General features: G+C 51.5%; 3 protein-coding genes across 3 annotated transcripts; 1 reads left to right on the top strand and 2 right to left on the bottom strand.

Annotated features, from left to right (window-relative positions):
• The first annotated feature begins 523 nt into the window (after positions 1–523).
• Positions 524–6,992, top strand: PALM3 (paralemmin 3). The gene is made up of 7 exons (XM_007469060.1): positions 524–568; positions 1,425–1,505; positions 2,027–2,169; positions 2,308–2,392; positions 4,623–4,668; positions 4,765–5,852; positions 6,513–6,992. The coding sequence occupies exons 1-7, from the start codon at positions 524–526 to the stop codon at positions 6,990–6,992; spliced, it is 1,968 nt and encodes a 655-aa protein (XP_007469122.1).
• A 377-nt stretch (positions 6,993–7,369) lies between these two features.
• Positions 7,370–24,927, bottom strand: IL27RA (interleukin 27 receptor subunit alpha). The gene is made up of 14 exons (XM_007469062.1): positions 24,672–24,927; positions 24,142–24,259; positions 20,125–20,282; positions 19,885–20,042; positions 18,232–18,391; positions 17,854–17,927; positions 14,347–14,530; positions 14,064–14,252; positions 12,064–12,165; positions 11,831–11,989; positions 8,967–9,092; positions 8,487–8,580; positions 8,208–8,301; positions 7,370–8,088 (listed from the first exon to the last, which is right to left on the bottom strand). Exons 1-14 carry the CDS (start codon positions 24,769–24,771, stop codon positions 7,834–7,836), a joined length of 1,971 nt encoding a protein of 656 aa, XP_007469124.1. The 5' UTR covers positions 24,772–24,927; the 3' UTR covers positions 7,370–7,833.
• Positions 24,928–25,678: 751 nt separating this feature from the next.
• RLN3 (relaxin 3) lies at positions 25,679–27,124 on the bottom strand. The gene is given in 3 exon segments (XM_007469061.1): positions 25,679–25,907; positions 26,827–27,062; positions 27,065–27,124. Coding segments are annotated over 3 exon segments (525 nt in total).
• Between the last annotated feature and the right edge of the window lie 338 nt (positions 27,125–27,462).

Here is a 27,462-nt window from a genome sequence, read left to right on the forward strand (position 1 = left end):
TTTTTTTTCTTTTTGGCTGAGCTACACAGCTTGTGGGATCTTAGTTCCCCGTCCAGGGATTGAACCTGGGCCCTCAGCAGTGAGAGCATGGAATCCTAACCACCGGACCTCCAGGGAATTCCCTAAAATTATTATTAATAATAAACTATGCTACTGTTTTTGGAGCACTATGTCCTAAGTTTTTTCCTGCATGGATACTTCCTTGCAAGGCCATCTCTCTCTGCAAGGTGAAGGTCAAGCTATCCTGGTCCATTTTACAGATGGGGAAACTGAGGCTCAGAGAGGTGTTGTCAAGCCTCGGAAGGGATTTAGCTCAGTCTGTCATGGTCTCTGCTCTCTCTCCCTCACAGAACCCCTGCCCTCTGCCCCGACCCCTCCCAGGTGCAAAGGGGAAATAGAGGAAAGTGCTGGGTTTTGGTTGGTTTCCAAGCAGCTCAGAGAGGGGTATTCGAGAGGTGAGCCTGCTGAGGTGTGGGCCCCTGGGAGACCCCTTCGGCAGCCGCCTCCCTCTCCCTGCAGGCCCATGGCAGAGAGCTCCCTCTACCGGCAGCGGCTAGAGGTCATCGCGGTAAGTGAAGCCCTACCAGTGCGGTCAGCCTGGAGCCCTGGGCAACCCTAGTCTTGCCCCAAGCCCTTTCCTCTCCCTCCTATCACAGGGAGCAGGCCTAGGGCTCTGAAGGTGCGGGGAGCACCCTCAGCTCCAGCCTTTCTCGGGGTGCCCCACCTAAATCCTCAGGCCCCTCCGCTCCCCAGTTCCTCTGATCACTGACACCCCTAGAACGGAGAGCTGCGAACTCCGCACTCTTGAAATCTATAGCATCCGATGCTCCATTCTTGAACCCCAGTCTCCAAGATACCCCATGTCTGAACCCCATCTCTCAGACCCCCATATCTGAACCTCATCTCTCTAAACTCCCATATTTAAATCTCCATCTCTGTGGACCACATCTCTCTGAACCCCCATCTCTCTGGACCCCTTCTCTACATCCTAGTCTCGCTGGATGCCCATGACTGCACCTCCATTTCCGACCCCCCCATCTCACTAGCCCCCTCCCTTTGATCCTCACATCTGGACCCCCATCTCTCTGAATCCCGTCCCTCTTAACCCCATACCTCAGACACCCCCTACCCCCGGATTCCCATTCCAAGGCCCTCCCATCCACAGACCCCAGTTCCGCGGGGGCGAGGCCTCTGCAGCATTCCGGGCGCGGCCGGCCCCGCCCCCACCCGCTGCTGAGTCAGGGCCTCCGCAGCCCCCTCCCGGCCCGGGGCCCAGATTTGTGTTCCGCCCCCGGCGCGGCTTGCAGTCCCGGGAGCCCCGGGAGTCCCCGGGAGCCCGACGGAGGAGGGAGGGAGGAAGGAGGGAAGGCGGCCCCGCCCGGCCCCACCCAGCCCGCGGGCAGCTCCGGGTCCTCTGTGCGCAGGAGAAGCGGCGGCTGCAGGAGGAAATCAGCGCCGCGCGCCGGGAGCTGGAGGAGGAGAAACTCCGTGTGGAGCGGCTCAAGGTTGGGGGCGGGCAGGGGCGCCTGCTTAGCCCGGGCAATGAAGTGGGGGTGTCTGTGAGAGTCAGTTCTGGGAACCAAAGGAGGCTCTGTCTAAACATGGGGGGGGGCATTGGTTCCAGCTTTGGGGGCGGGCGTCCTCCCCAGCTTGAGAGAGTGGGTGGTTGTGATGGGGACATTTGTTCCACTTTTGGGAAGAGTATGGGGACAATGGAGGTGCTTGTTCCGCTTTGGGGTAGGGAGGGGCTAATAGGGACATTGAGTTCACCTTTGGGGGTGTTTGTCCCATTCTGGAAAGGTTAGGGAGATTGATGGGTGTTTTTTTTCCAGCATGGGAAAGCTATGGGTTGGTAACGGGGTGTCTGCCCCACCTGGCATTGTTGGGGCACGTATCCCAGCCTGAGGGAGAAATGTCTGTCCCATCTGGGTGGTTGTAGGGCAATAAGAAATCTGCCCAGGGTGGGACATCCAGAGGGGGGCGCTACATGAGATGGGGTAGTCCATGGGTCCCTTCCCATGCCCAGAGGAAGTCTCTCCGGGAACGCTGGCTAATGGACGGGGCAGCTGAAGAGCCAGAGCGGCCCCAGGACCCCGCCTCACAGGACCCCCAGTCACCTGAGGACCAGGCTCAGGCCCGCATCCGCAACCTGGAAGGCAGCTTGTTCACGTGAGTCGGGCCCCTGCCTGACAGCTTTGCCCCAGCCTGACTAGGCCAGGCCCCTCAGCCCACTCCAATTGACACTTCGGGTGGGGTTGGTCCATAAGCCTGAGGTCCAGGCTCCCAGCAGCCCCTTCTCTTCCCCAGACTCCAGTCCCAGCTGCAGCTGTTACAAAGTGCATCCACAGGTGCCCAGCACAAGCCCACAGGCAGGCCCACCTGGCGCCGACAGGTGAGGAGCTAGGGGAGCAGGCGGTGGGAGGAGGGGGTGTGGCAAGCAGACCCCAAAGCAGGACCTCTCCAAGCACAGTTTAGATTCTGGGTCCTCTGCTCTGTGGTCTTGGGCAAGTCGCTTTCCTTGCCCAAGCCTCAGTTTTTCCATCTCTAAAATGAGCATAACAACAGCACACACCTGGAAGAGGTGTGAGAGAGGGTTGGTGAGATCATAGCTTAGTACCCGGAACAGGCACAAGGGACTGTTTTGATATATGGTTGCCAGTATGACCTGAATGAGGAAAGCAGTCAGCAAATGTGGGGAAGTGTTCATGGAATTCAGTCTCAAAGGTGGGAAAGGGTCATCGTGAGATGCTCTCATGATTTGGGGCATCTACATGGCTTTTGGAGTTTTGGGTTTTGTTTTGGTAATGCCTCTATTAAGATACAACGCAGGCCATACAACATACAGGTTTTTGAAAACCAAGGCGACTTCACATTAAAATCTGGCTCTCCGGGTTGTCCTTGAAGTCCAAAGATCCAGTAGTATTTGCACCTGGCCACGGTGATGTATGGGTTTTCCACAGTCCCCACCTCTCCCTGATGCTTTACCTTGGCTCCCAGGTGCCTGTTTCAGGACAGAAGGGGAGAGGAGACCTTTAACTGGGATAGGAAGCACTTGTTGGGTTTTTAGTCTAAGCCGGGAATTCCCTGCTAGAGATGCGCAAGGCATGATTCCTGGCCCAAGAGAGCTCACCGTCCAGATGAGGAGATGGGGTGCAAAGAGTCTGTGAGGGGGGAGCCCAGGATATAGGGGAAACTCATTAAGAAGCACCTGAGTGAGGTTGGGGGCTCAGGGACGGCTTCCTGGAGGCAGTGACATCTGTGCTGAATCTGGAAGGGAATCAGGAACACAGGCAGAGGAAACAGCCTGGACAAAGGCCTAGAGGCTGGAAAGAGGAGGGTAGGATAGGAGATCTGTGGGGTTTGGCATAGGTGGCCTGCAGGGCTGCCCTCAGCTCCCCTCCCTTGGGCTCATCTTTCCCTTGATCCCTTCCTTCACTCCACTCTAGCCACCCTGACCCTCTGTTCTATTCCTTGAACTTGCCTAACTCACTGTAGCCTCAGGGCCTTTGCATTTGCTGTCCCCTCCCCCTGGAATGCCCTTTCCCACCTCTTGACTCAAGGCTGGCTCTTCTCACCTTTCAGGCCTTTGTTCAATGTCACCTCCTCCAAGAGGCCCTTCTGCATCTTATACCTAAAGGAGGCACCCCATCACCTCCCAGGCATTCCCCAGCCCCTTATCCTGCTTTTTTCTTTTCTTTTTTTCCTATCTTAGCCCTTCTCACTCCCTGAATTACAGATTTGTGTTTTATGTTTTTTTTTTTTTAATATATATATATATATATATATATTTTTCCTTTTTCTCTTTTTGTGAGTGTGTATGTCTATGCTTCTTTGTGTGAGTTTGTCTGTATAGCTTTACTTTTACCATTTGTCCTAGGGTGCTGTCTTTCCATTTTTTTTAATTTTTTTTTTTTTTTGGTATAGTTCTTAGTGCTCGTTATCATTGGTGGATTTGTCTTTTGGTTTGGATGCTCTTTTCTTTTTTTATTTTTAATTTTTTTTATTTTTAATACTTAAAAAAAATTTTATTTTAATAACTTTTTCTTTTCTTTTTTTCTTTTTTTTTTTCCTCCCTTTTCTTCTGAGCCATGTGGCTGACAGGGTCTTGGTGCTCTGGCCAGGTGTCAGGCCTGTGACTCTGAGGTGGGAGAGCCGAGTTCAGGACATTGGTCCACCAGAGACCTCCCAGCTCCACATAATATCAAATGGTGAAAGCTATCACAGAGATCTCCACCTGCATCGGCAGGCGGACTCTCAAGCACTGCGCCACCAGGGAAGCCCTGTGTTTTATGTTTATTACCTGCTTCCTCCCACTGGAATGTAAGTTCCAATAGCAAAAGCCTTAAGTGTCCCTTAAGTAACCTCAGTAGCTGGCAGAGTAGGTCCCCAATACAGAGGGATTGGCTGCATGGCCACAATATTGATTGGGCACCTACTGTGTGCAACGCAATGGAGCAGAAGGAGATGAGACGGGTGAGGAAGGCTGAGGTACAACAGAGGGTTTGGTCCTGAAGGTAATGGGGAGCCATCGATGGTGTTTGAGCAGGGGAGGGGTGCTGGCATGCAGGAGGCTGGAAGTGGAGATGTGGGCCGGCCTGACCTTGTTTCTTCCATCCCTGCAGGGCCACCGTCCTCTATCCCAGTCCACCGTGGAGGCAGGCCCTGCAGGTGGGTGTTTTGAGGTCTGGGGGTCGCAAGAGGAAGGGCCTGAATCTCACTCTGTTGCCCCATCTCTCCTTTCCCCTTCTCCCCCGACGCCCCCAGGCCAGACTGATCTAAACAAGAGAGCCTCCATACCAGCCGGACCAGTGGGCACATACCCAGAGTCCCCCTCTAAGTCCAGAGACGAGTCCGTCGGGGTTCCACCAGCCCCAAGGAGGATCCCTGGGGCAGCAGGGGCCTCCTCAGAAGCCAATGGCCCCTGCCCTGGATCCAGCCCCCCTCCGGAGCAGGCGCCGAGTCAGGGAGTGGCAGCGTCTGACGGGGTAGTGAATGAGGCCAAAGGGGGAGGCACGGTGAAGGTGGTCTGGGAGGGGCTGAGGGCCACGGAGGACTGTGCCACGGGGGCCACAGGCCCGGAGCTGGAGGCTAAGGTGGAGGAGATGGTCATGGAGGCCATCGGGGACAGACAGGAAGCCGGACGCCGAGAGCTCCCTTCATGGGTCAGGGAGGACAGGGATATCGTGGAGGTGGTCTGGGAAGGTGTGGGAGGCACAGAGGGCAGCGACTCAGAGGCCACGGGGGAGGCGGGCAGAGGCCTGGAGGCTGCACAGACCAGCTCACTGAGGCTCCAGGAGGGACCGGGGGGAGCAGCTTCTGGAGAAGGGGAAGGTGCCCCCAGGGGCAGCGCTGATGGTGATGGGCAGGGGGGCTTTGGAGGCGAGGGGGCGTCCTTCATTTGGGTGGAGAGAGTGACCCTCAGTGAGCAGTGGGAAGAGCTGGTGGTGGAGGGGTCGGAAGGGCCAAAGGCACTGGGAAGGGAGGGAAAGGATGAGAGTCCGCTGGGGGCAGGCGGCAGAGGCGGGGAGGAAACGTGGGAGGCGGAGAGGAGGCGGGCAGAGGGATCAGCGGGGAAGAGAGGAAGTGAGGGAACGGCAGGCGCGGAGCCAGAAGGAGCAGAGATGTCACTGGCGGTGGAGAGGAAAGGAAGCGAGGAATCCTTGGAGCCGGAGATGGGAGGAGGCGACGAACCACTGTCGGCAGAAAGAAAAGAAGTTGAAGGACCTCTGAGGGCAGAGAGGGAAAGAGGGGAGGAGCCGTTGGGAGGACAGCAGAAAGGAGGTGAGGAAAAGTTAGAGGCAATTGAAGAACCATTGGTGACAGAAAGGAAAGAAGGTGAGGAATCACTGAAGGTACAGAGAACGGGCGGTGAGCAGCCGTCGGAGGCAGAGACCAAAGGGGATGAGGAACCACTGAAGGTACAGAGAACGGGCGGTGAGCAGCCGTCGGAGGCAGAGACCAAAGGGGATGAGGAACCACTGAAGGTACAGAGAACGGGCGGTGAGCAGCCGTCGGAGGCAGAGACCAAAGGGGATGAGGAACCACTGAAGGTACAGAGAACGGGCGGTGAGCAGCCGTCCGAGGCAGAGACCAAAGGGGATGAGGAACCACTGAAGGTACAGAGAACGGGCGGTGAGCAGCCGTCGGAGGCAGAGACCAAAGGGGATGAGGAACCACTGAAGGTACAGAGAACGGGCGGTGAGCAGCCGTCGGAGGCAGAGACCAAAGGGGATGAGGAACCACTGAAGGTACAGAGAACGGGCGGTGAGCAGCCGTCGGAGGCAGAGACCAAAGGGGATGAGGAACCACTGAAGGTACAGAGAACGGGCGGTGAGCAGCCGTCCGAGGCAGAGACCAAAGGGGATGAGGAACCACTGAAGGTACAGAGAACGGGCGGTGAGCAGCCGTCGGAGGCAGAGACCAAAGGGGATGAGGAACCACTGAAGGTACAGAGAACGGGCGGTGAGCAGCCGTCGGAGGCAGAGACCAAAGGGGATGAGGAACCACTGAAGGCAGAGAGAATGGCAGGTGAAGAGCCATTGCAGACAGAGAAGACTCAAGGGGTCGAGGGAGATCTGAGTCCAGAAGAGCAGAGAGAGTCAGGAGGAGGAAAGGAATGTCAGGCAGAGGAAGTGAGTGAGGAAGTGGCTCCCCCGGGGGCCAAGGAGGAGCCAAGGCCGGAGGAAGGAGGACAGCAGCCCCAGGAGAAGCAGGAAGGCTCCCCAGAAGCAGAAGCAGTGAAGCCCCAAACCTCTGATGAGGGCCAGGACCCCTCTGGGGATGCCACCCCCCTCCTGGCAGAGACCCCAGCTCAGGAGCAGCCTGCTGAGTGCCAGCCACTGCTTCAGGTGGAGGAGCCCAGGGCCAACCCCACTGCCCACACTGTGCCCACCTACGCGCCTGCCCAGCAGCCGGAGCCATCTGCCCCTCCCGAGGGTGAAGAGGCGAGTGGCCCTAAGCAGAAGACGTGCCAGTGTTGTGCGGTTATGTGAGCCCACGCCCCCTACCCCACTCCCAGCTCCTCTCACAGCTACCTCGGCCTCTTGGCATCAGCAGATGGTCCCAGGCGCAGACAGGGCACCACGCGACTGGTGATGGCACCTGGGAGCCAGCTGGTCCACATGTCCATCTCCACCTGGGCTTCTGGACCCCTTGCACACTGCCTGTGACCCTGGCCCCCTTCTGTGACAAAGCCTTTATACTTGAAAATAAAATGTTGAGCATTTGGACAGTGTGAGTGTGTGTGTTGTTGGCACAGAGCCACCTCACCGTCTCCTGGTGGGAAGTGGAGGGCTTCACTCTGCTAGAATCAAAGATTATGAATCAGTGAGAGTGTAGATATGGCTGCTGTAACAAAAAGACCTCAAGCTACAGTAGCTATCAAAACAGAAAGAATTTATTTCTCTGGGCACTTCTGATCCATGCAATCACTCAGGAACTCTGGTTCCTTTCCATCTCTTGCTCCACCTTCACCTTGGGTATGGCCAAAGCTGGATCACAGGGCACATCAATGCTCCACCTCATGGGAAAGGGAAGGGAATGTGGAAGGGCCCCCACGCAGACCCACTGTAGGCACATGTCACTTCTGCTTATGTTCCACTCATAAGAACTCAGTCCATGGCTGCACCTAGCTGCAAGGGAGGCTGGGAGTGCACCCAACTACAGTTCTGTTATAGCAGCAGGACAGATTTGGGAAGGCAGCTGCCACTCTGGATTTTATAGTTTTTCTTTGCTCCCTCATCCATCCGTATATTCCCTGTAGGGCCAGGCCCTTTTCTGTAGGGGTCCTTCAATCTCAGCTCTTCCTTGGCTGGGTGTCCTCAAGCAAGTGACTCAGCTTCTTTGAGCCTCAGTGTCTTCATCTGTCAAATGAGCACCCCTCTCCCCTCCTGGGGTTGGTTCAGTCCATAACCTGGAACCTGGGGTGTGGCCCAGAAAGCCCAGCTCCTCGGGTGTGGGCAGGAAGTGTTTCTCATATCCAGAGTCCAGTGGGGCTGAGGCCTGGGGGGCCTCCATAATCGGTACCTGCTCTATCTCCTCCACTTCCAGGATGGGCGAGTCCCCGGGGGGCTGGGCCTGGGGCACCTCCTGGGAAGAGAAGAGGCTGAGATTCCTCCCCTCACACCCGCCAATTCTCACCTACTCCCCACTGTCTGAGGTTTCCCCAATCCCCCAGAGGGCCCTGACAAGCCCAGCTTTCTGCTCACCTTCATGTGGGGCAGGCTGAAATTACTGTTGGCAGGATCAGGAACCTTCTCCCAGACCCAGTGGGGTAGTACCTTGTGCCGCAGGTGGACGCACCTGGCAGGCAGGTAAGAGTCAGGGCAGGGAATCCAGGTGGCTAGACACCCATGCCCAGATCGTAGGGTCCAGGAACGTCAAAGAGCCCTGAAGCATCATCCCCTTACCACATCTCTCCCCAACCTCAGCTAACGCCCAGCTGCCCTCCCAACCTGGGCAGAGACCCATGTGTCTGACAGCCTCACCTTCCGGAGGTAGCTAGGCTCACGCCACAGCCCGTCAGGAGCAAACCCCATATGAGAAGGACAACTGGCAGAACTTTCCATTTCAGGGTGTTATCTGGAGGGAGGGGGGAGGGGCAGAAGAACATCTGGACACCAGGGAGGTGGGGAGGGGTCAGGTAAGGCTCATGGGTGGAGCTGGGAATAGGTAAGGGAGGTGGATAAAGGGGCGGGGCCTACGAATGGGTAGGGGCTAAGGGTGGGGGAAATCTTGGGGTGGGAGTGGGGCTTGTGAAAAGGTCAAGGTCAGGGATGGGGTGAAAGGGTCAGAGACACACATTGCTTGATAATCCACAGCAGTATTTAGCAGCATCAAAATGCATCATCAACATCCCGAAGACTAAATGTTGTCCACCCCCTGAAGTTCAGTAATGATTATATAACCCCCTCCAATGCCCCTCTCTCCGGGCCCCCTCCCGTGGCAGTCCTGCCCCAGGCCCATACCTGGTAGGTGAAAGCGAAGGCTTGGACCCGGTGGGCCCTGTCCTGCAATGGTGGACGCGGTCACCCACAGCTCACAGGTACCCCAGTGAAGGTCGGGCAGGGTGATGGTCCGGGTGCTGCCACTCACTGAAGGACACACCCAGAGCGGTTGGGGAGGCAGTCAAGTCCCATCTCAGGACCTTTGCACGTGCCATGCTGTCTGCAACACTCTCCCCCAGATATCCACATGGCTCCTTCCTCATCTCCTTCAGCTCTTTGCTGCAAGGTCACCTTCTCAGTGAGGCCTTCCCTGACCGCCCCCGCCCCACGAGTAAAATAGCACCTGCTTCACCACTCATCTTCCTTGCTTTATTCTCTATCCACCTCTTATCACCATCTGACACACTGCTTAGACATTATTTACTTTGTCTATACCTTCATGTCCCCCATTAGAAAGTTAGCTCCACGAGGGCCATATTCCCAGCACCTGGATCAGCGCCTGCACATAAAAAGCACTCAAAAATGATATACAGGGGACTTACCTGGTGGCACAGTGGTTTAGAATCCGCCTGCCAACTCAGGGGACACGGGTTCAAGCCCTGGTCCGGGAAGATCCCACATGCCGTGGAGCAACTAAGCCCGTGCGAGCCTGTGCGCCACAACTACTGAGCCTGCACGCCTAGAGCCCATGCTCCGCAACAAGAGAAGCCACCACAATGAGAAGCCTGTGCACCACAACAAAGAGTAGCTCCCGCTCGCCGCAGCTAGAGAAAGCCCGCGTGCAGCAACAAAGACCCAACGAAACCAAAAAAAAAAGATATACAGTTGACCTTTGAACAATGCAGAGGTTAGGGGTGCCGACCCTCCACTCTTTAAAACATCTAAGTACAGTATAATTTATAGTCCACCCTCCTTATCTGTGGTTCCTCTGTATGCCCAGTTCCACGTTTGCAGATTCAACCAAACGCAGATAGTACTGTACTATTTACTATTGAAAAAAGTCATGTATAACTGGACCTGCGCAGTTCAAGCCTGTTGTTCAAGGGTCAACTGTATATTTGAATAAATAAAAGGATGCATGAGTATCATATCCCTCACCTGCACAGAATCCAGTGAAGGGCAATTCACCCCAGACGAGGGGAATACATGTGCACCTCCCGGAATTGTTTTTGTTTACTTTTTAACTGAATTGCCCTTTTTGGTTTTTAAGCCAAGAGAGGAAGCAGCTTTATGGTTTGTTATAGGATTACAGGAGACGTGAATACGGATCAAGATATACTGCCACAGAAAGATGTCCAAGTTAAATCAGGTGAGAAAAAGCAAGTTGCAAAACCTCACGTTCATAAGCTTCAGGGGCCTATAACATAGTCCTCTTTTAATTATAGGTACATGTACACATAAATACATATGATTTTTAACCTAATGATATCTATATACTTGTGCAAGGTGCAATCACGGCAAAGTATCTATGTTAAAAAAAAAATAGGCTTTATCGGTTAGAGACAAATGCTGAACTACCAAGTTATTTAGGGGTGAAATGATGCCAAAGGCTCTAGAAAAAAAAAAGTGTGGGGATAAGTTGAAACAAGATTGATAAAATGCAGAAAACCATTGAAACTGGCTGGTTGGGTACACAAGGATTTGTTATACTATTTTTCCAACTTTTGTTTGTGCTTGAAATTTTCTACAATAAAAAAGTTTAAAATGTTCAAAAAACACAACTCCTATCTCTATGTTAACGTACAAATAGCAAAATATGGAAGCTGCATTGTCAGTATCAGTGCAGTGATGAGAATGACGATATACTTGAGTATGCTTCAATGTGTCAGTTTGTAAAAAAAGAACAGATAACTTCGGTAATTAGAAAAAAAGGGTATTTTGAATTATTATTATTGTTTTGCTTTTTCTTTTTATTGTATCTGTATGAGATGATGGATGTTAACTAAACTTATGGGAATCATTTCACAATATTCCTAAGCCAAACCGTTACAGTGTATACCTTAAACTTACAGGGTGATGCTGTCAATTACATCTCAATAAAACTGGAGTGGAAAGGGTAAAAAAGATGTTTTTAAAAGGAATTTGTGCTCAGAGTAAAAATTTAGCCTATACCCAAACGTATGAAAAAGAAATAAAAGTCATCTTTAGCCCTGGTAGTCCAGTGGCTAAGACCCAATGCAGGGGACCTGGGTTCAATTCCTGGTCAGGGAACTAGATCCCACATGCCTCAACTAAGACCCGACGGAGCCAAATAAATAAATTTAAAAAATCATATGTAGGGCTCCCCTGGTGGCGCAGTGGTTGAGAGTCCGCCTGCCGATGCAGGGGACACGGGTTCGTGCCCCGGTCCGAGAAGATCCCACATGTCGCGGAGCGGCTGGGCCCGTGAGCCATGGCCGCTGAGCCTGCACGTCTGTCCGGAGCCTGTGCTCCGCAACGGGAGAGGCCACAACAGTGAGAGGCCCGCATACCGGGGGAAAAAAAAAAAAAAATCATATGTAATCCTACAGTCCCTATTGACACTGTGGGGGAATTTCTTTTCATATTTGTGCCTCTGCTTCGCTCAGTGCTGGGTTTATTTTACAAAAATGGAACCATCCCACAAAGTTTTACAATCCTTTTATCTTTTTCACTTAATAAAATATGACAGGCATCTTTCAATGTCAATAAATATAGATCGGAGTCTTCATTTTTAAGGGCCAAATGACAGTCTATTACATTGATAGCCACCGGGGTTATTATCCACTAGGGAACCCATGATAGCGTGTGTTCTCCCAGGGGCTGACGGGGAGCCAAAGGGGCCCATCTGGGGGTAAGGGGAGGGGTAGGCTGATGGGTGGGTCTTGTGGGGGCTGGAGGCAGGGGCAGGCGGCAGTGGAGCTCACCATTCATGCAGACAGAAGGCCTGGTCCCACTCTGTGCACACAGGGTGTAGTGGGTGAGATGGCCCCGAAGTTGGTGCCTTGGGACCTCTCCCCACGCTACAGCAGGGGTCCCTGGGGGGGCATCCTGGAGTCGCCAAAGCACTGGCCCTGCCAGGGGTACTGGTGAGAGAAAGTCAGCGGGTCAAGTTCTGCCAGGGTTCCAGGACCCTCCATCCTCCAGCCCCACCACTTACCTAGTTCCTCTCTGAACTTCCAGACTGAGGGGGCAGGGGCCAAGCCCCAAGGAGAGACTGCTGTCACCGTGATTTGGTAGGGGACCCCTCCTTTGAAATCCCCTGAGTGGGGGAGGAGCAAAGACCAGTTAGAGTTGGCTCCCCTCCCCGACTCATTTCTTATTTTGTAGGAATCTTCATTTGTGTCCCCAGAAGGACACCTTGATATAAGAGTCTGAATAAATGTAATTTATCTGGGAGGCAACCCCAGAAAACACCAATAGGGCAGTGGGGAAGTGAAGCAGGGAAGGAGAGCCACCCAGTAAAATATGTGTTAGAGAACATGTTCCCAACATGGCCAACCAAGGCTCAGTCCTGCTGGTGAACTCTGTGTGGCAGCACAGAGCACAATCCTGAGCACCATCCCACCCGGGGAGGGTGGGCGCTGGGGTATTTATCCATCAACCATTATCAGTCATTGGTAGAGGGCTGCATCTGAGGGGCTTTGATTCCCCGGCACTTCCAGCTGTCCAGGCAGGCAAAATGCTTCAGATCAGAAAAAGCCCTCAGGCCAGGAATGCAGGTGCCAGAGGCTGGGAGATAGTCAAATGCTGGACTACGAGTGGGGCCCTGACACCACCCATCACAGTAAGTAAGGCTCCTGAAATCCCTTCTCAAAACCTAATGCTGCCATATGGGCTTCCCCAACTGGGAATTTTCCAGAATTGGGGCTCCTCTTCTTTTGTCCATATACACTTATGGGTCTTGGGACTCTGTCCTAAATCTCTTGCTCAACACCTTCTCATTCTCTCCCAAGTTCTTTACACCAAGGACAGACTCCCCAGTGTTAAATCTCCGCCTAGAACTTATTGCTAGACCTGAGACTTGAGTATCTGATAGTCCCATGGACAATTCCACTTGGATGAGCACATGAGGTGCAACATATCCAAATGGGTCCCCAAAATTCTGCTCTAAGACTCCCCAACAAGAATCTGCCTGCTTCTCTCCCTTCCTTGGTCCCCACCTGGTCCAGTTCCCACCATGTCCCACCTGGACATACACAGTCCCTTCTCCTGGGTCTCTTACCTCCAACCCTTGCCCTCCCAGTCTGTTCCTCCCACAGCAGCCAGGGGGCGCCTGTAAGCACCTGAGTCAGGACACATCCTTCCTCTGCACAGAACCCTCTGTGGCTCCCACCTGACTCAGAGCAAAAGCCAAAGTTCTCCCCATGACCCACAAGGCTTTGCACACTCTGCCCCATCACCTCCCTGCCCTCACCTCCTCCCACTTTCCCCCTTGCTCATTCCACTCCAGCCACGCTGGCCTCCTCACTGCTGCTCTAACACATCAGGCACAATCCTACCCCAGGGCCTTTGCACTGTTTGTTCCCTCTTGCTTTTCCCTTAGACATCCTCATGGCTCTCTGTCTCACTTCCTTCAGGTCTTGGTTCAAATGGCACTCTCCCAGAGAGACCTTTTCTACCTTTTTTTTCTGACATAGCTATCCTCCCTCCTCTCCCTTACCCTGATTTACTTTGCGCCAATTACATTACAGATGTACTTGTTTTTTGTTTCACTGGGTGCCTGCCCTACAAGATGAGGATGGAGATGTTGCTGGGGATGAGCGTGGGGATGCTGCTGATAGGAGAGTAGGGTGATGGTTCAGGGTTTAGCTTCAGGAGCCTGACTATGTGGTTCAAATCCTGGTTCTACCACATACTTGCTGTATGGCCTCAGGTGAGTTGCTTAACCTCTCTGGGCCTTTTTCTTTATCTGTATGATAATAGCAGAAACCTACTTTATAAGGAAGTTTGAATGATTTAATGCTTATGGTAAATGCCAATACACATCAGCTGCCATCACTGTGTACCAGTGTCTAGAACATGGCCCGGCACACAGTAGGTAGTCAGTGAATATTTCTTGCATGAATTAATGATACTTTAACACTCTCTTCTGCAAATCCAGCCATCAGTCCGCTCTCCAACAGCTGAAATGGGAACCCAGGTGTCCTGGGGCCTCACCTGGCAACACAGCACTGAGGTTTCCAGGAGGAAGCCAGACCCAGTTGAGATCCTCCAGTGGGTCACCATCTCGAGCCCAGTCCACCACATGCTCCTGCAGCCCCCCGGGCCCCTGTTGCCAAGTCACCAGCAGATCCGAGCTTGCAGGGATGATGCTGACCACCACATCATGAGGGGCAAAGCCTGGACCTAGAGGATAAGAAGGAGAATCTCAGCTGTCCACTCGGGAAGTCCCCTCTTGCACCTCCAGGGCACTGCTCAGAAGACGCTCACAGCCTCTTACCCAAGCAGGCCAAAGAAAGGTTGGTAGGAGGCTCCCAGCTTGTGGCGTTGACGGCGGACACCCCAGCCCACTCCGCTTGAGTGGGGATGGAGAAGTTGCAGCATGAGGTCTCCTCCTGGATCACCTCCTGATCTTTAATCTGGAACCAGACTCTGTAGCTCACCTGCACGCAGTGCCCCGAGGGCTGAGGGATGAGGGGAAGAAATGGTTAATATCTCCCATTTATCAGGCACATACTGTACTTCTCAGTGAGGTCACCTGACAAACCAGTCTGTGAAATATTTTTGTTTCACTCTAAGATGAAGAAACCGAGTCTCAAGAGTGGCTCAGCGGCAGAGGTGGAATTAGAATACAGCTCCTGGGCCAGAACTAGGGTGAGGTGCGTGAGGCACTCACCTTGGTGGCAAAACAAGAGAAGATACCAAAATTCCAATCAAGATAAATTATATTTTAATGCAATATTAAAAAAATTTTTTTTTCTTTTTTAGTATAGTTGTAGTTGTAGTTGAATTACAATGTTGTGTTAATTACTGCTGTACAGCAAAGTGGCTCAGTTATACATATGTATACATTCTTTTTCATATTCTTTTCCATTATGGTTTATCACGAGATATCGAATATAGTTCCCTGTGCTATACAGTAGGACCCTGTTGTACGCAATATGTTAATCAATCAAAATTAATGCAGGGATTTCCCTGGTGATCCAGTGGTTAAGTCTCTGTGCTTCCAATGCAGGGGGCGTGGGTTCGATCCCTGGTCGGGGAACTAAGATCCCACATGAGGCTCGGTGCGGTCAAAAAAAATTTTTTTTTATTAAAAAAAATTAATGCAAAAAAGAAAAACCATGACAAACAAATTATCAAGATTTTAACTAGGGCTTCCCTGGTGGCACAGTGGTTAAGAATCCGCCTGCCAATGCAGGGGACGCAGGTTCGAGCCCTGGTCCGGGAAGATCCCACATGCCACGGAGCAACTAAGCCCGTGCGCCACAACTACTGAGCCTGCGCTCTAGAGCCTGCGAGCCAGAACTACTGAGCCCGTGTGCCACAACTACTGAAGCCCGCGCGCCTAGAGCCCATGCTCTGCAACAGGAGGAGCCACTGCATTGAGAAGCCCGCGCACCGCAACAAAGAGTAGTCCCTGCTCCCCGCAACTAGAGAAAGCCCGCGCGCAGCAACGAAGACCCAATGCAGCCAAAAACATAAATAAAATAAATAAATAATTAAAAAAAAAAGATTTTAACTAAAGACAGGCAGGATCTGACCATGCACTTATATGACCCTGTCTTCCCTCACCTTACCTTAGTCTGTCTTGTGCAGTTCTTAGGGACTGCAAAACTCCCACTGTTGTATAGAGGAGTAATTATGCATAGCAAAGAGGATAGTGCCCTCCAGAGTGCTTTGGGGAAACTTGTGAGAATATTTGGTTGCCTCAATGATTGGTATTTGATGGGCAACAGCCAGGGACACTACCCTCTCCTAGAAACAAAAAAATTGTCCCCCCACATGCCACGGAGCAACTAAGCCCGTGCGCCACAACTACTGAGCCTGCGCTCTAGAGCCTGCGAGCCAGAACTACTGAGCCCGTGTGCCACACCTCCGGAAGCCGGCGCGCCTAGAGCCCATGCTCTGCAACAGGAGGAGCCACTGCATTGAGAAGCCCGCGCACCGCAACAAAGAGTAGTCCCTGCTCCCCGCAACTAGAGAAAGCCCGCGCGCAGCAACGAAGACCCAATGCAGCCAAAAACATAAATAAAATAAATAAATAATTAAAAAAAAAAGATTTTAACTAAAGACAGGCAGGATCTGACCATGCACTTATATGACCCTGTCTTCCCTCACCTTACCTTAGTCTGTCTTGTGCAGTTCTTAGGGACTGCAAAACTCCCACTGTTGTATAGAGGAGTAATTATGCATAGCAAAGAGGATAGTGCCCTCCAGAGTGCTTTGGGGAAACTTGTGAGAATATTTGGTTGCCTCAATGATTGGTATTTGATGGGCAACAGCCAGGGACACTACCCTCTCCTAGAAACAAAAAAATTGTCCCACGTCCCTTGTGACTTTTGAAGGTCATCCCAACTGGAAACTTCTGTAGATGAAAAACGCTGTCTAATAATTTTAACTGATCCTAGAACCAAACACATTCTGATGTATAAATACAAAACCTTTTGGGACCTGGATTTAACATTCACTGAATTTTGAAATATTCTGAACATATGGGGACTTTCTAAGCACTTTTTATTATCTATTTCCAGCACAATCTGTGTTCTGATCAGAGAATTTTTCAATGTGCCAGCATCACCTCATCCCTTTGAAGTCCTTGGAAACCAGCTCAATAGCCTATAGCATGTGGATGATTTTGGTAAATGTCCTGTTTGCATATGGAAAGAATGCATGTTCTGATGTTTCCTATGTGAGTCCATTAGGTTGTTTGTTATGCATATGTTCAGATTCTCTGGATCTTGACTTGTTTTTCCATCTGCTTGTTACGAAATTACTTAGAGGGGTATGTTAAAATCTCCCACGACGGTTGTGGATTCATAGAGTTCTCCTTGTAGTTCTGTCAATTTTTACTTTATGTATTTTAAAGCCATGTTATGAGGTACATACAGATTTAGTATTTGTATCATACTGGTGAACTGAATATTTTGCCATTATGTAGTAGCCTTATTTCCCCTTTATTTTCTACTGAATATTACAATACACTGTACACTGTATGCTATAATACAATACACTGTATTATACACATTTTAAAATGTATGTATATATGGGTTATATTAGCTATGTATTTCATTTCAGTATAGTAAGGGGGCATTACAAAGTATGTGTTATAAAATAGAGGCACGAGGGACGTCCTGGCAGTCCAGTGGTTAAGACTCTGCACTTCCAATGCAGGGGGCACAGGTTTGATCCCTGGTTGGGGAACTGAGATCCCACATGGCGTGCAGCATGGCCAAAAAAGTAAGAAAAAAAATGAATTAAAAAAAAAAATAAAACAGAGGCACTGAAACTGTGAATTAAGGTTTGAAAGCCAAAGAACCTCAGCTCTGCCACTTGGCTGTTGTTTGGTTTGGGGTAGCCTCTCTATGTCTCATTTTCTCATCTGTAAAGTTAGTTAATGTAAATAAGTGTTGTAGGCGAGGACCTGGCACATAGTAAGAGCTCTGTAAGTATTATGCATGGTTAAAGTTAGTGATATTAGACTGTGTGGCCCAAGAAAGTATGAGCCCTGTTGTTTTGTTTCTTGCCATAATTACTGTGAGCCCGGGCCTTGCAATATCTGGAACACGGTAGGTGCTCAGCAGGATCTTCGTTGTGGCATGAGGAATCTTTTAGTTGCAGCATGTGGGATCTTTAGCTGCAGCATGTGGGATCTAGTTCCCTGACCAGGGATCAAACTCAGGCCCCCTGCATTGGGAGTGCGGAGCCTTAGCCACTGGACCACCAGGGAAGTCCTCTACATCACTGTTACTTGGGGTTTCCTGGAGACATGGTCCTCACAACTCACCTTCCACAGAAGCAGGGGTTCCTGTCCGCCTGGTGCCCCACAGATGTTCCCTGATATCCACACATCTTTTGGAGCTGGCAAGGATGAAAAAAGGAGAGACCATGTGACTAAGTTCCAGCCAATGAGATATGAGATGAAAGATACGTGCAACTTTGGGGTTGTGCTCTTCAAGTGCAAGGGCGGGCTCCCCGACTCCTGGGGTCCCACTGCGCTGGAGTTGTCTTCAATTTTCTTTTGCTGTGTGAGCTTAGGAAAGTTGCTTAACCTCTCTGAGGTTCAGCTTTCCCAACTATAAAATATGACAAATGAGAATGGCATGATTGGTCAGACTTCCAGGAGAGGGGCTGAGGGTGCAGGGGTAAGCCCAGAGATCCTCACCAGAGGGTGGTGTCTGGAAGGACAGAATGGGGCTCCACTCGCTCCACAGATCCTCTTCCTCCTCCACTTGACAGCGGCCAGATACCTCATAGGCAGTGGCTAGCTCCAGGTCCTGGATATCAACAGGGGTCAGGGGTATGGATTTCACTTCAGGTTCCAGCTGGGGGAGAGACAGGGGAGAGTGATGAGGCTGAAGATTGAATTGAAAGTACCTGGCCTTATACGTCAATAGGATGACCAATACTGTCCTGCTTTGCCTGGGATCAAGTGGGTTCCTAGGACACAGGGCTTTTGGTTTTAAAATTGGGACAATCCCTGGAAAAAAGAGACAAGTTGATTATCCTCTGTGCCAGGTATAGCAGTAGGTGGTAAATTCTATTATTAATATTATTCTCATTTTACAGATGAGGAAAACTGAGGCCAAGAGAGGGGAAGTGACATACCCAAGGTCACATAGCTGGTGAGTTCTGGAGCTGAGATTCATACCCAGGCAGTTAGATTGCAAAGTCTGCATCTTAGCATTGCTCTGAATTGCATGAATATTCACAGTGACAACTCTGCTCTATATTGTAGTGTTTTGCATGAAAAGCTGTAACTGAGACAGTGGGTTATCCCCAATATCCATTCTCCCCTTCTTCCTTTGGAAATAGAACCCTTGAGTATCTGTCAGGAACATGTGTGTCAAGAATAAAGACTACATTTCCCAGTCTCCCTTGCAATCAGGTGAGACCATGTGACTAAGCTCTGGCCAATGAGATATGAGATGAAAAATACTTGCAACTTTGGTGCTGTGCTCTTAAAGTGCATGGGCAGGCTCCCCAACTCCTGGGGTCCCATTGCACTGGAGTTGTCTTCCATTTTTTTTGCTGTGTGAACTTGGGAAAGTTGTTTAACCTCTCTGAGGTTCAGCTTCCCCAACTAGAAAATAGAGATCTTAAAGGCATCTACTGTATAGGGAGGTTGCGGGTACTCATCAGGAAAATCCATGCAGATTGCTTAGCTTAGGCCCTGATGCATGGCAGGTGCTCAGAAATGTGAGCTGCTTTTATTACTTTTGAGTGTTTACTGAAAACCAGGCTCTGTTCATCATTTGTAAAATCGGTAGGCATAAAACACATCTACCTCAAAGAGTTCTTGTAAGGATTCAACAGACAGCTTAGAACAGTGTATGGCACACAGTAGATGCTAAGTGTCTGCTGTTAACCTCTTATTTTAAGGTTAATGTAAGCTATCTGAGGATTTTTATTCATTCACAAAAATGTTAGAGGAAGTTTACTGAGTTTCTCAAAAATTCCAAGTGGAAGGAATTCCCTGGAAGTCCAGTGGTTAGGACTCCTTGCTTTCACTACCGAGGGCCCGGGTTCAATCCCTGGTCGAGGAACTAAGATCCAACAACCACAACCTTGCGGCGTCGCCAAAAAAAAAAAAAAAAAATTCCAAGTGGAATTTGGACTGGGACTGCACGGAATTTATAGATTATCTTGGGGGAACATTTTTTAGCTGAACAAGATGCATGTACAGGCCTTCTGTGAGGAATGTGGACAGACTCCAGGGCCAGCTGAGGAATGAGCTCTGAGCTAGGTGTCTGATTTGGGAATGATGTCCCAGGCCCTGCCCAGAGTAGGGTGGGGGAAAAGGGTCCCTGACACTCACCAGCATCCAGGCCATCTCCTCGCATCTTCGGTAGTAGAACTGGCAGACCAAGACCTTATGGGGTGGCCACATAGGAGGGGCCCATTGGACAGTGGCCTCTAGGGGGTCATCCTCTGAGAAGTCCACATCAGGGTACAGTTGGGGGGCATCCGGCTTCACTGAGGAAGGGGAGGTGCATTGAGCCAGGGCCTCCAAGACCACCCACCCCACACATAGCAAACCCCCACTCCCGCCTGTTACTTCGGGTTTCGAGGTTCACGAAGACTGGGGACCAGAGCGGTTGGCCTGCCTTGGCCACCCAGACAAGGAGTTCGTCAGACGTGGTGAGCTGTTCCCGTGGAATGGTCACCCAGCTCTGCCCAGTGGGCACTGCCACAGTCCAGGTTTTGTTGGAATGGCTGTGAGGAGAGATGCGAGAATCGGGGCAGTATACGGTGGGCTGGGCCCAGAGCCGTAATGATAACATATTTTCTGCCTGGGTTCAAATCCCAGTTCTCCTGTTTCAGAGCTGTGTGACCTTGAGCAAGCAACTTAACTTCTCTGTGCCTCAGTTTCCTCATCTACAAAACGAGGGTGATAAAACTGCCTCCCGAGGGACTTCCCTGGTGGTCCAGTGGTTCAGACTCGGTGCTCCCAATGACCACGGTTCGATCCTTGGTTAGGGAACTAGATCCCGCATGCCCCAACAAAGATCAGTGTGCCGCAACTAAGACCCGGCACAGCCAAATAAATAAATAAATAAATAAATAAACAAATAAATAAATGTCTTATTTTAAAAGTGCTTGCTGAAAGGGGTGAATAGGGGAGGGGAACAATGAGATGAGAAATGGACTACATTTAGAACAGCAAGTGTCAGGGGCACAATACATGTTATATGAGCATTGGTTACTTTGTTTACTGAGCACCTATTACATGTATGCACATTTACTTCTGTGCAACTGTTCAGTCAGCAAATATATACTTCTGGGTCTTCCCTGGTGGCGCAGTGGTTGAGAGTCTGCCTGCCGATGCAGGGGACACGGGTTTGTGCCCCGGTCTGGGAAGATCCCACATGCCGCAGAGCGGCTGGGCCCGTGAGCCATGGCCGCTGAGCCTGCGCGTCCGGAGGCTGTGCTCCGCAACGGGAGAGGCCACAACAGTGAGAGGCCCTGTTTTTGTATTTTATATTGAAAAAAATATTCATATGTGTATAAGTGGACCTGCACAGTTCAAACTCGTGCTGTTCAAGGGTCAACTGTATTTTATTTGTGATGGAAAACTTAACCACAGAAAGAATTTACATTTTATCATATAAGTTTACACTATTTAGTATGTTGAAACAATAGGTTAGATAGGAATATATTTGGAATATATATTCTTTAATATTTCTGATTCACATATCTGTTTTTAAGTTTGCATAGGTCTTTCTAAAAGAATCACTACATGCAATTAGCAAATACATACATATATGTGTGTATATATATATATATATATATATATACTTCTGTTGTAGAAACTGGGAATAGGATTATGACCAAAGCAGGCAAGGATGCACTATCCAGAGCTGGTGTTCCAGTGGGGGAGGCAAATGAGAAACTCATAAATATATAACTGATGGTGGTATAAACGATACAGAGAACAACAAAGCAGGGTGAGATGGATTCGGTGTGATGATAGGATGAAGAGTGACAGTGCTATTTTAGGAAAGGTGGTCAGGAAAGCTCTCTGATGAGACCTTTGAATAAAGGCCTGAAGGATGTGGTGTGGAACCACGCAATACCTGGGGAAGAGCATTTTAGGAAGCGGGAGCAGCTGGTGCAAAGCTCCTGAGGCCAAACTGTGCCTGGTGTTTTACGAAGAACAGTGAGGAGGAGGCTTGTACTCTGGAGTAGAGTGAGTGAGAGAGAAAGTGGGACGAGGTGAGGGCAGGGAGGTGACAGGCAAATTATACAGGGCCTGATGGGCTGAGGGAAGGATTTCGGCTTTTACCCTGAGTGAGGTGGGAGCCCTGGAGGGCTGTGAGCTGGGGAGGGACATGCCCTGATTCAGAAGTTCACAGGTGTGGGACTTCCCTGGTGGTCCAGTGGTTAAGAATCCGCCTGCCGATGCAGGGGACAGGGGTTCGAGGCCTGGTCCGTTAAGATCCCACATGCCCCGCAGAGCAAGTAAGCCCGCGAGCCACAAATACTGAGCCTGTGTGCCACAACTACTGAATACTGTGCGCCTAGAGCCTGTGCTCTGCAACAAGAGAAGCCACAGCGATGAGAAGCCCACGCACCGCAAAGAAGAGTAGCCCCCAATCGCCACAACTAGAGAAAGCCCGCGCACAGCAATGAAGACCCAATGCAGCCAAAAATAAAATAAATTTAAAAATAATAATAATAAAAAAAGACTCCGTGCTCCCAACGCAGGGGGCCCGGGTTCAATCCCTGGTCAGGGAACTAGATCCCGCATGCTGCAACGAAGATCCCACATGCTGCAACTAAAACCCAGAACAGCCAAATAAAGAAAGAAAGAAATATTAAAAAATAAAAATAAAACAGAAGTTCACAGGTGTCCTCTGGATGCTTTGGTGGAGAACAGACTGTGGGGCTAAGGGTGGAAACCGAGTCCAGGGAGGAGGTGACCGCACGGTTCAGGCCAGCGATGATGGGAACTGGACTATGGTGGGTGCTGAGGAAGTGAGAAGTGCCAGATTCTGGATAATGTAGAAGGTAGAGCTGGCAAGGCCTGCTGTGGGTGACAGAGAGAGAGAGAGAGAGAGAGAGAGAGAGAGAGAGAGAGGGGGGGGGAAGAGGGGAGTTGAGGACATCCCAAAGGGTTGGATTTCAAAGGTTCAAATCAGGCCTTCAGAAAAAAACCAACAAAAACACGTGTTATGTTATGTTGCTGGTAGGAACATAAAATGGCGTAGCTGTTGCGGAAAACAGTTAGGTGGTTCCTAAAAAAGTTAAACACAGAACTGCCATATGACCCAGCAATTTTACTCCTAGGCATATACCCCAAAGAACTGAAAACAAGGACTCAAAAACTTGTACACATTATGTTCAAAGCAGTGCTAGTCACGATCGCCCAATTGCAATTGCCCAATGGTGGAAACAACCCAAATGTCCATCAACAGATGAGTGGATGAACATAGTATACGCATACAGTGGAATATTGTTCAGCCACAAAAAGGAACGAAGTTCTGATTCACTACGACATAAATGAACCTGAAAAACATGCTAAATGAAAGAAGCCAGATACAAAAGACCACATGCCATATGATCCCATTTATGTGAAATGTCCCAAACAGGCAAATTCAGAGACAGAAAGTAGATTAGTAGTTGCCAGGGAATAGGGAGTGACTGCTGTTGGGGATGGAACTTCGTTTTGGGGTGGACATGTTTTGGAACTAGATAGAGGCACTGGTTGCACAACATTGTGAATGTACTCAATGCCACTGAACTGTTCACTTGCAAATGGTTAATTTCATGTCATGTGAATTTCACCTCGTTAAAAAAAGAGGGGAAGACCTTCTCTTACTCCCTCATCCTTTACCAATTAAAACCCTAGCCCCCACCCCCCACCCCCGCCTTCTGGACATGGGTGGTGGTGATGGTTGCACAGCAATGTGACTGTACCTAATTCCACTGAACTGTACACTTAAAAAAGGCTGAGAAAAAAAGGCGGTAAACTTTATGTGTATTTTACCATCGTTAAAAAAAAAAGACCAGCCTCCCATCCCAGTTCCCATCTTCAAATGTTCCTTTCCCTCTCCTCTCACTTAGACAAATTTGAAATGAATTTGCGTTTCCAGGTGTGATTCATTGTGAAGCAACATCAGTCACCCCCTCAGAATATGAGCTCCACAAGGCTTTCTGTGTCTCTTTCACTGCTGCATCCCCGGCACCAGACCAAATGATCTTTTCATATGCTCAGAGAGGTTAAGCTATTTGCCTAAGGTCACACAGCAATAAAAAAAGCTTCTAATCATTAAGCATTTTCTTTCCCAAGTGCCTAACTCATTGAATTCTCAGAACCAGCCTTGAGAGGCAGGTTCCATTATTATCACTACTTGATAGAGGAAGAAACAAAGGCTCAGAGAGGGAAAGTGACTGGTCCAGGGTAACACAGCAAGGAAATGAGGGAACCTGGAATTGAAGGGCTTGAGAGTGGGGCAGGGCTGGGGGGTGCGGGTGGGCAGGACTAATGGGTCCTCTCAACCTGAGAAGTCTAGAACCTGAGTGGTCACTCTTCCAAAGCCTCTGTTTCCCCAAATCACTCCATTGTACTCACTACTTCTGGCTCTGGAGGTACAGCGTGGAAGGGGCTCCCAGGTCCCCAAGAGGCTCCCATGAGCAGTTCAAGTCGCCCAAGGGTCCAAATCCATAGCACTGCAATGGCCCAGGGCTGCCTGGAGAGGGAGGAGGGAGGGTCCGAGGGAAGGGGGTCAATTCCCCCAGCCGCCCTCACACCCCAGAACTTGAACTCCCCCCACCCCTTACGGAAGTGAGCAGCAGGAAGGGGGCGCTGGGCACCGCTCCCCAGGCTTCGGGCATAACTCCTCCCCTCCCTCTACCTGCCACATCCTGTTACCACCCGAAGAGCCCTTTCCCCTACCACCCCCCAACCCCGGACCCTGGCTCCCACCTCGCTGCCGCCCATTCCCCAACTCCTCTCATCGCCCGGTCCCTGTCCCGGGGGGGAGCAGAGTGGCATCCGGACCTCTGTCATTCATTCCACAAACTTGCGGTTCACCCTGGAGGATGTGCGTTTTCGCGGAGCGCGGCGGCAGAGCGCCGACACGAGTTCGCTCTGTAACTCACCCTGGGGCCGAGTCCTGCAGAATAGCAGCATCAACAGCGGCAGCAAAACCAGCTTCGGCCGCCGCCGCGGCGGGAAGGGGCCGGCCCGGGTTCCCCGCATGGCGTCCCCGCGCCCCCAGTCCGGCCCGGCCCTGCCCGGCCCAGCGCTGCAGCGCCGCCCGCTTAGCTCTCGGCGTCCGGCGCCCGAGCAGCAACGGGAAGCGGAGCCGCCCCTCCCAGCCTCCTCCGCACCTTACGCCTCGGCTCCCCGCCCCTTCGCTGCACCGGAAAGTCCCTCGCCGGGGCTGAGGAGGGGTAGTGGGGGTGGGTGGCGCTGAGGCTTCGCCGAGCTTCGCAGACACCTGCCCCTCCCTCCCCCCGCCCCACCCCCCGCACACACACACACACAGGCTGCCGAGTCCTTTGGAACTTTTTATCTTTGGGGTTGGAGAAGGTTCTGATCCGTTCCCCCCACTGAGCTTCCCACCCCAGGATATGAAGGGAACCCAGGGGTCCCTCCACCAACCCTGAGGTCCGCAGCTTTAGAACCCCCAGCAGGCGAGGTCGGAGGGAGAGGGGCTGGTAGACAGGGGGAAGGGAGCGGGCAAAGGCTGGAATGGGGCCGTGGTATAATTGGGGCTGGCAAGGGGACAGTGGCCACAGTTGGGACAGGAGAGAGTCACGGTTTGGGTAAGGGTCTCAGTGTGGCCAGTTTGGGTAGAGTAGGGGCATCCATTGCAGCAGGAGACAGTATAGGACAGGAAAGGCATGATATGGGCTGCGGAGAGGTCAGGGTCCCCATTTGGCCAGGTAGGGGCACAGCTTGCTCAGGGTCAGGGTAGGCAGGCTGCTCAAAGGTCAGGACTGGGTGGGGGGACTCTGTCCAAGTCCACAGTGCCTGACCTCTGAGACTCGCTGATGAATGAATGCATGAGGGGCCAGAAACAGGTGCCCAGCTGGATACCGGTTAGGTGGATGGCAGGGCTGGGGCGTTCACCCTGGTGCTCCCTGGCTGCCCAGTTCCCCTTCTAGCAGAGGCTGCTGATTTCACTCTGGCTGCACCCGCATTTGCAGCGGTTGCTGGAGAGGCCAGCCAGGACATCGCGGCTGCCCTGCAGAGCCCCTGGGGTGCCCTGCCAGCCCGGTCAGCCTCTATAGAAGGCCTGGAGGGACTTGGTCAGGGCCAGCCACTCGCTGGAGGCCACTGCCTCATCCAGCTCGCTGTCTGCACTGGAATCTGCGTCTGGGAAGGCATCCCTTGCAAAAGATGAAAAGAGTTAGTGCTTGGGACTCTGTCACACCCAGAGTCCGGGCTCCTGGCTTGTCCAGCTACCTCTCTGTTCTTGTGACTCAGCATCCTGAGTAAAGATTTTGATTCCATTCAGGCCGGGGTTCCCGCTTTGATGGGCAGCTTACTCAACCTCATTGAGCTTGACTTTCCTCCTCTGTCATATCTTTTCCCCTACTATTTATTTACTGAGGACCTGATGGTTAAGAACATGTGTTTGGGAGCTGAACTGACTGAGCACCAATCCCATTATCATCTCTCAGCTTCCGTTTCCTTGTCGATAAAACGGGGATAATAATAACTCCTACCTTCCAGGGTTTTATACAGAGTAGATGATTTAATTAATACCCATTAAAAAAAAAAAAAAAACTTAGAATAGTGTCTGGCACATGGTAGGCACTCAACTTTGTCCTAATCTGTTTTCACTCAGTTTTACCGCTTAACAAACCTGCAAGATACAGGGGCTGTGCCTCCCTTTTGCAGATAAAGAGGATCAGGGGAGGAAAGCATCTTGGTAGGAGGGTCACCTACTAGGTGGCAAATCTAGCCTTGTACTCACCACACCCCTCACACTCCCTTCCCTGAAGGCTTGGAAAGCACTTTAGTTTAGGCTTCTACAAGGCACTTCCCAGTGTTGTGCAAACAGCAGCCTTGCCTAATGCAGGGCACAGGGCTCCCAAGTAGCAGCAGACTTTTAGCTGGTGTGGATGGCTTGCTGCTCCTCCCCCATCCGGCCCCCCCAGCCTTGACACAGCTTTGAGGGCCTGGCCCATCTCCCCAGCTGCATGTGGTGGAGGAGGGACTCTCCTGCCCCAGCTCCTCATCTCACCTCCGTCCCTGGCTCCTTGGACCCATCTTGTGTCCTGTCAATGCCCCTAACACACACACAGCACCTCCCCAGCCTCACCCATAGCTTCATAGGCCAGGATATCTGACCGTCTCCACCGGGAGCTCCCACAGGTGAAGATGACTGCTCGGATGAATTCACGGCTGCAAAGCTTCACTCCGTAGGGTGCTGCCTGGGTCTCCGTCCACAGCTCCCCAGCCAGCACCCCCATGGCCAGCAGCAGCGGCAGAGGACGTTTGGCCATGCTGGACAGGGCTGCCTGAGATGTGAGAGGTGGCACAGCAAGGCAGCTTCCTGTGGTTGGTGCCTCCACCGCCTCCTGGCCCCCCATTTATACATCTTAGCTCCCCCCTCTTAGCCTGTCATGGAGGAGCGAAGTGACCTCCTTTATCTCCACTAGCAGAGAGGAGGCAGGCACGTGGTCCCCTCCACCCCTCCAGCACTGACCTTTCCCATTTCCCGGACCAAGCGATAACCTTTCGCCAGGGATGGGGTGACGTGGTCCAGCTCACTGTCATCTTCAACAGAGAGAGGTGAGAAGGCCCCCACTTAGCAGAGACCAGGAACCCAGACCCCCACCAGACCGGGAGAGAGGGCACAGCCAGCCCCCCAACACCACCATACTGCTAGGGTCCCAGGCTTTCTCCGTAATAACAACAATAATGAGTGCTTACACA

This window comes from Lipotes vexillifer, unplaced genomic scaffold (assembly GCF_000442215.2).
Source record: "Lipotes vexillifer unplaced genomic scaffold, Lipotes_vexillifer_v1.1 scaffold1699, whole genome shotgun sequence".
NCBI classification, from domain to species: Eukaryota; Metazoa; Chordata; class Mammalia; order Artiodactyla; family Lipotidae; genus Lipotes; species Lipotes vexillifer.

Bases quoted from the DNA above. Each gene is read 5' to 3' on its own strand.
- PALM3 (XM_007469060.1), top strand. From the start codon at position 524: ATGGCAGAGAGCTCCCTCTACCGGCAGCGGCTAGAGGTCATCGCG. The intron at 1,506-2,026 runs GTTGGGGGCGGG...TCCCATGCCCAG, and splicing joins TCCGTGTGGAGCGGCTCAAG to AGGAAGTCTCTCCGGGAACG. The intron at 2,393-4,622 runs GTGAGGAGCTAG...CCATCCCTGCAG, and splicing joins GGCCCACCTGGCGCCGACAG to GGCCACCGTCCTCTATCCCA.
- IL27RA (XM_007469062.1), bottom strand. From the start codon at position 24,771: ATGCGGGGAACCCGGGCCGGCCCCTTCCCGCCGCGGCGGCGGCCGAAG. The intron at 18,392-19,884 runs GTGAGTGTCAGG...TCTCTCCCCCAG, and splicing joins AGGAGATGGCCTGGATGCTG to CTGGAACCTGAAGTGAAATC. The intron at 8,089-8,207 runs GTGAGCAGAAAG...TTCTCTTCCCAG, and splicing joins TCAGCCTGCCCCACATGAAG to GAGGTGCCCCAGGCCCAGCC.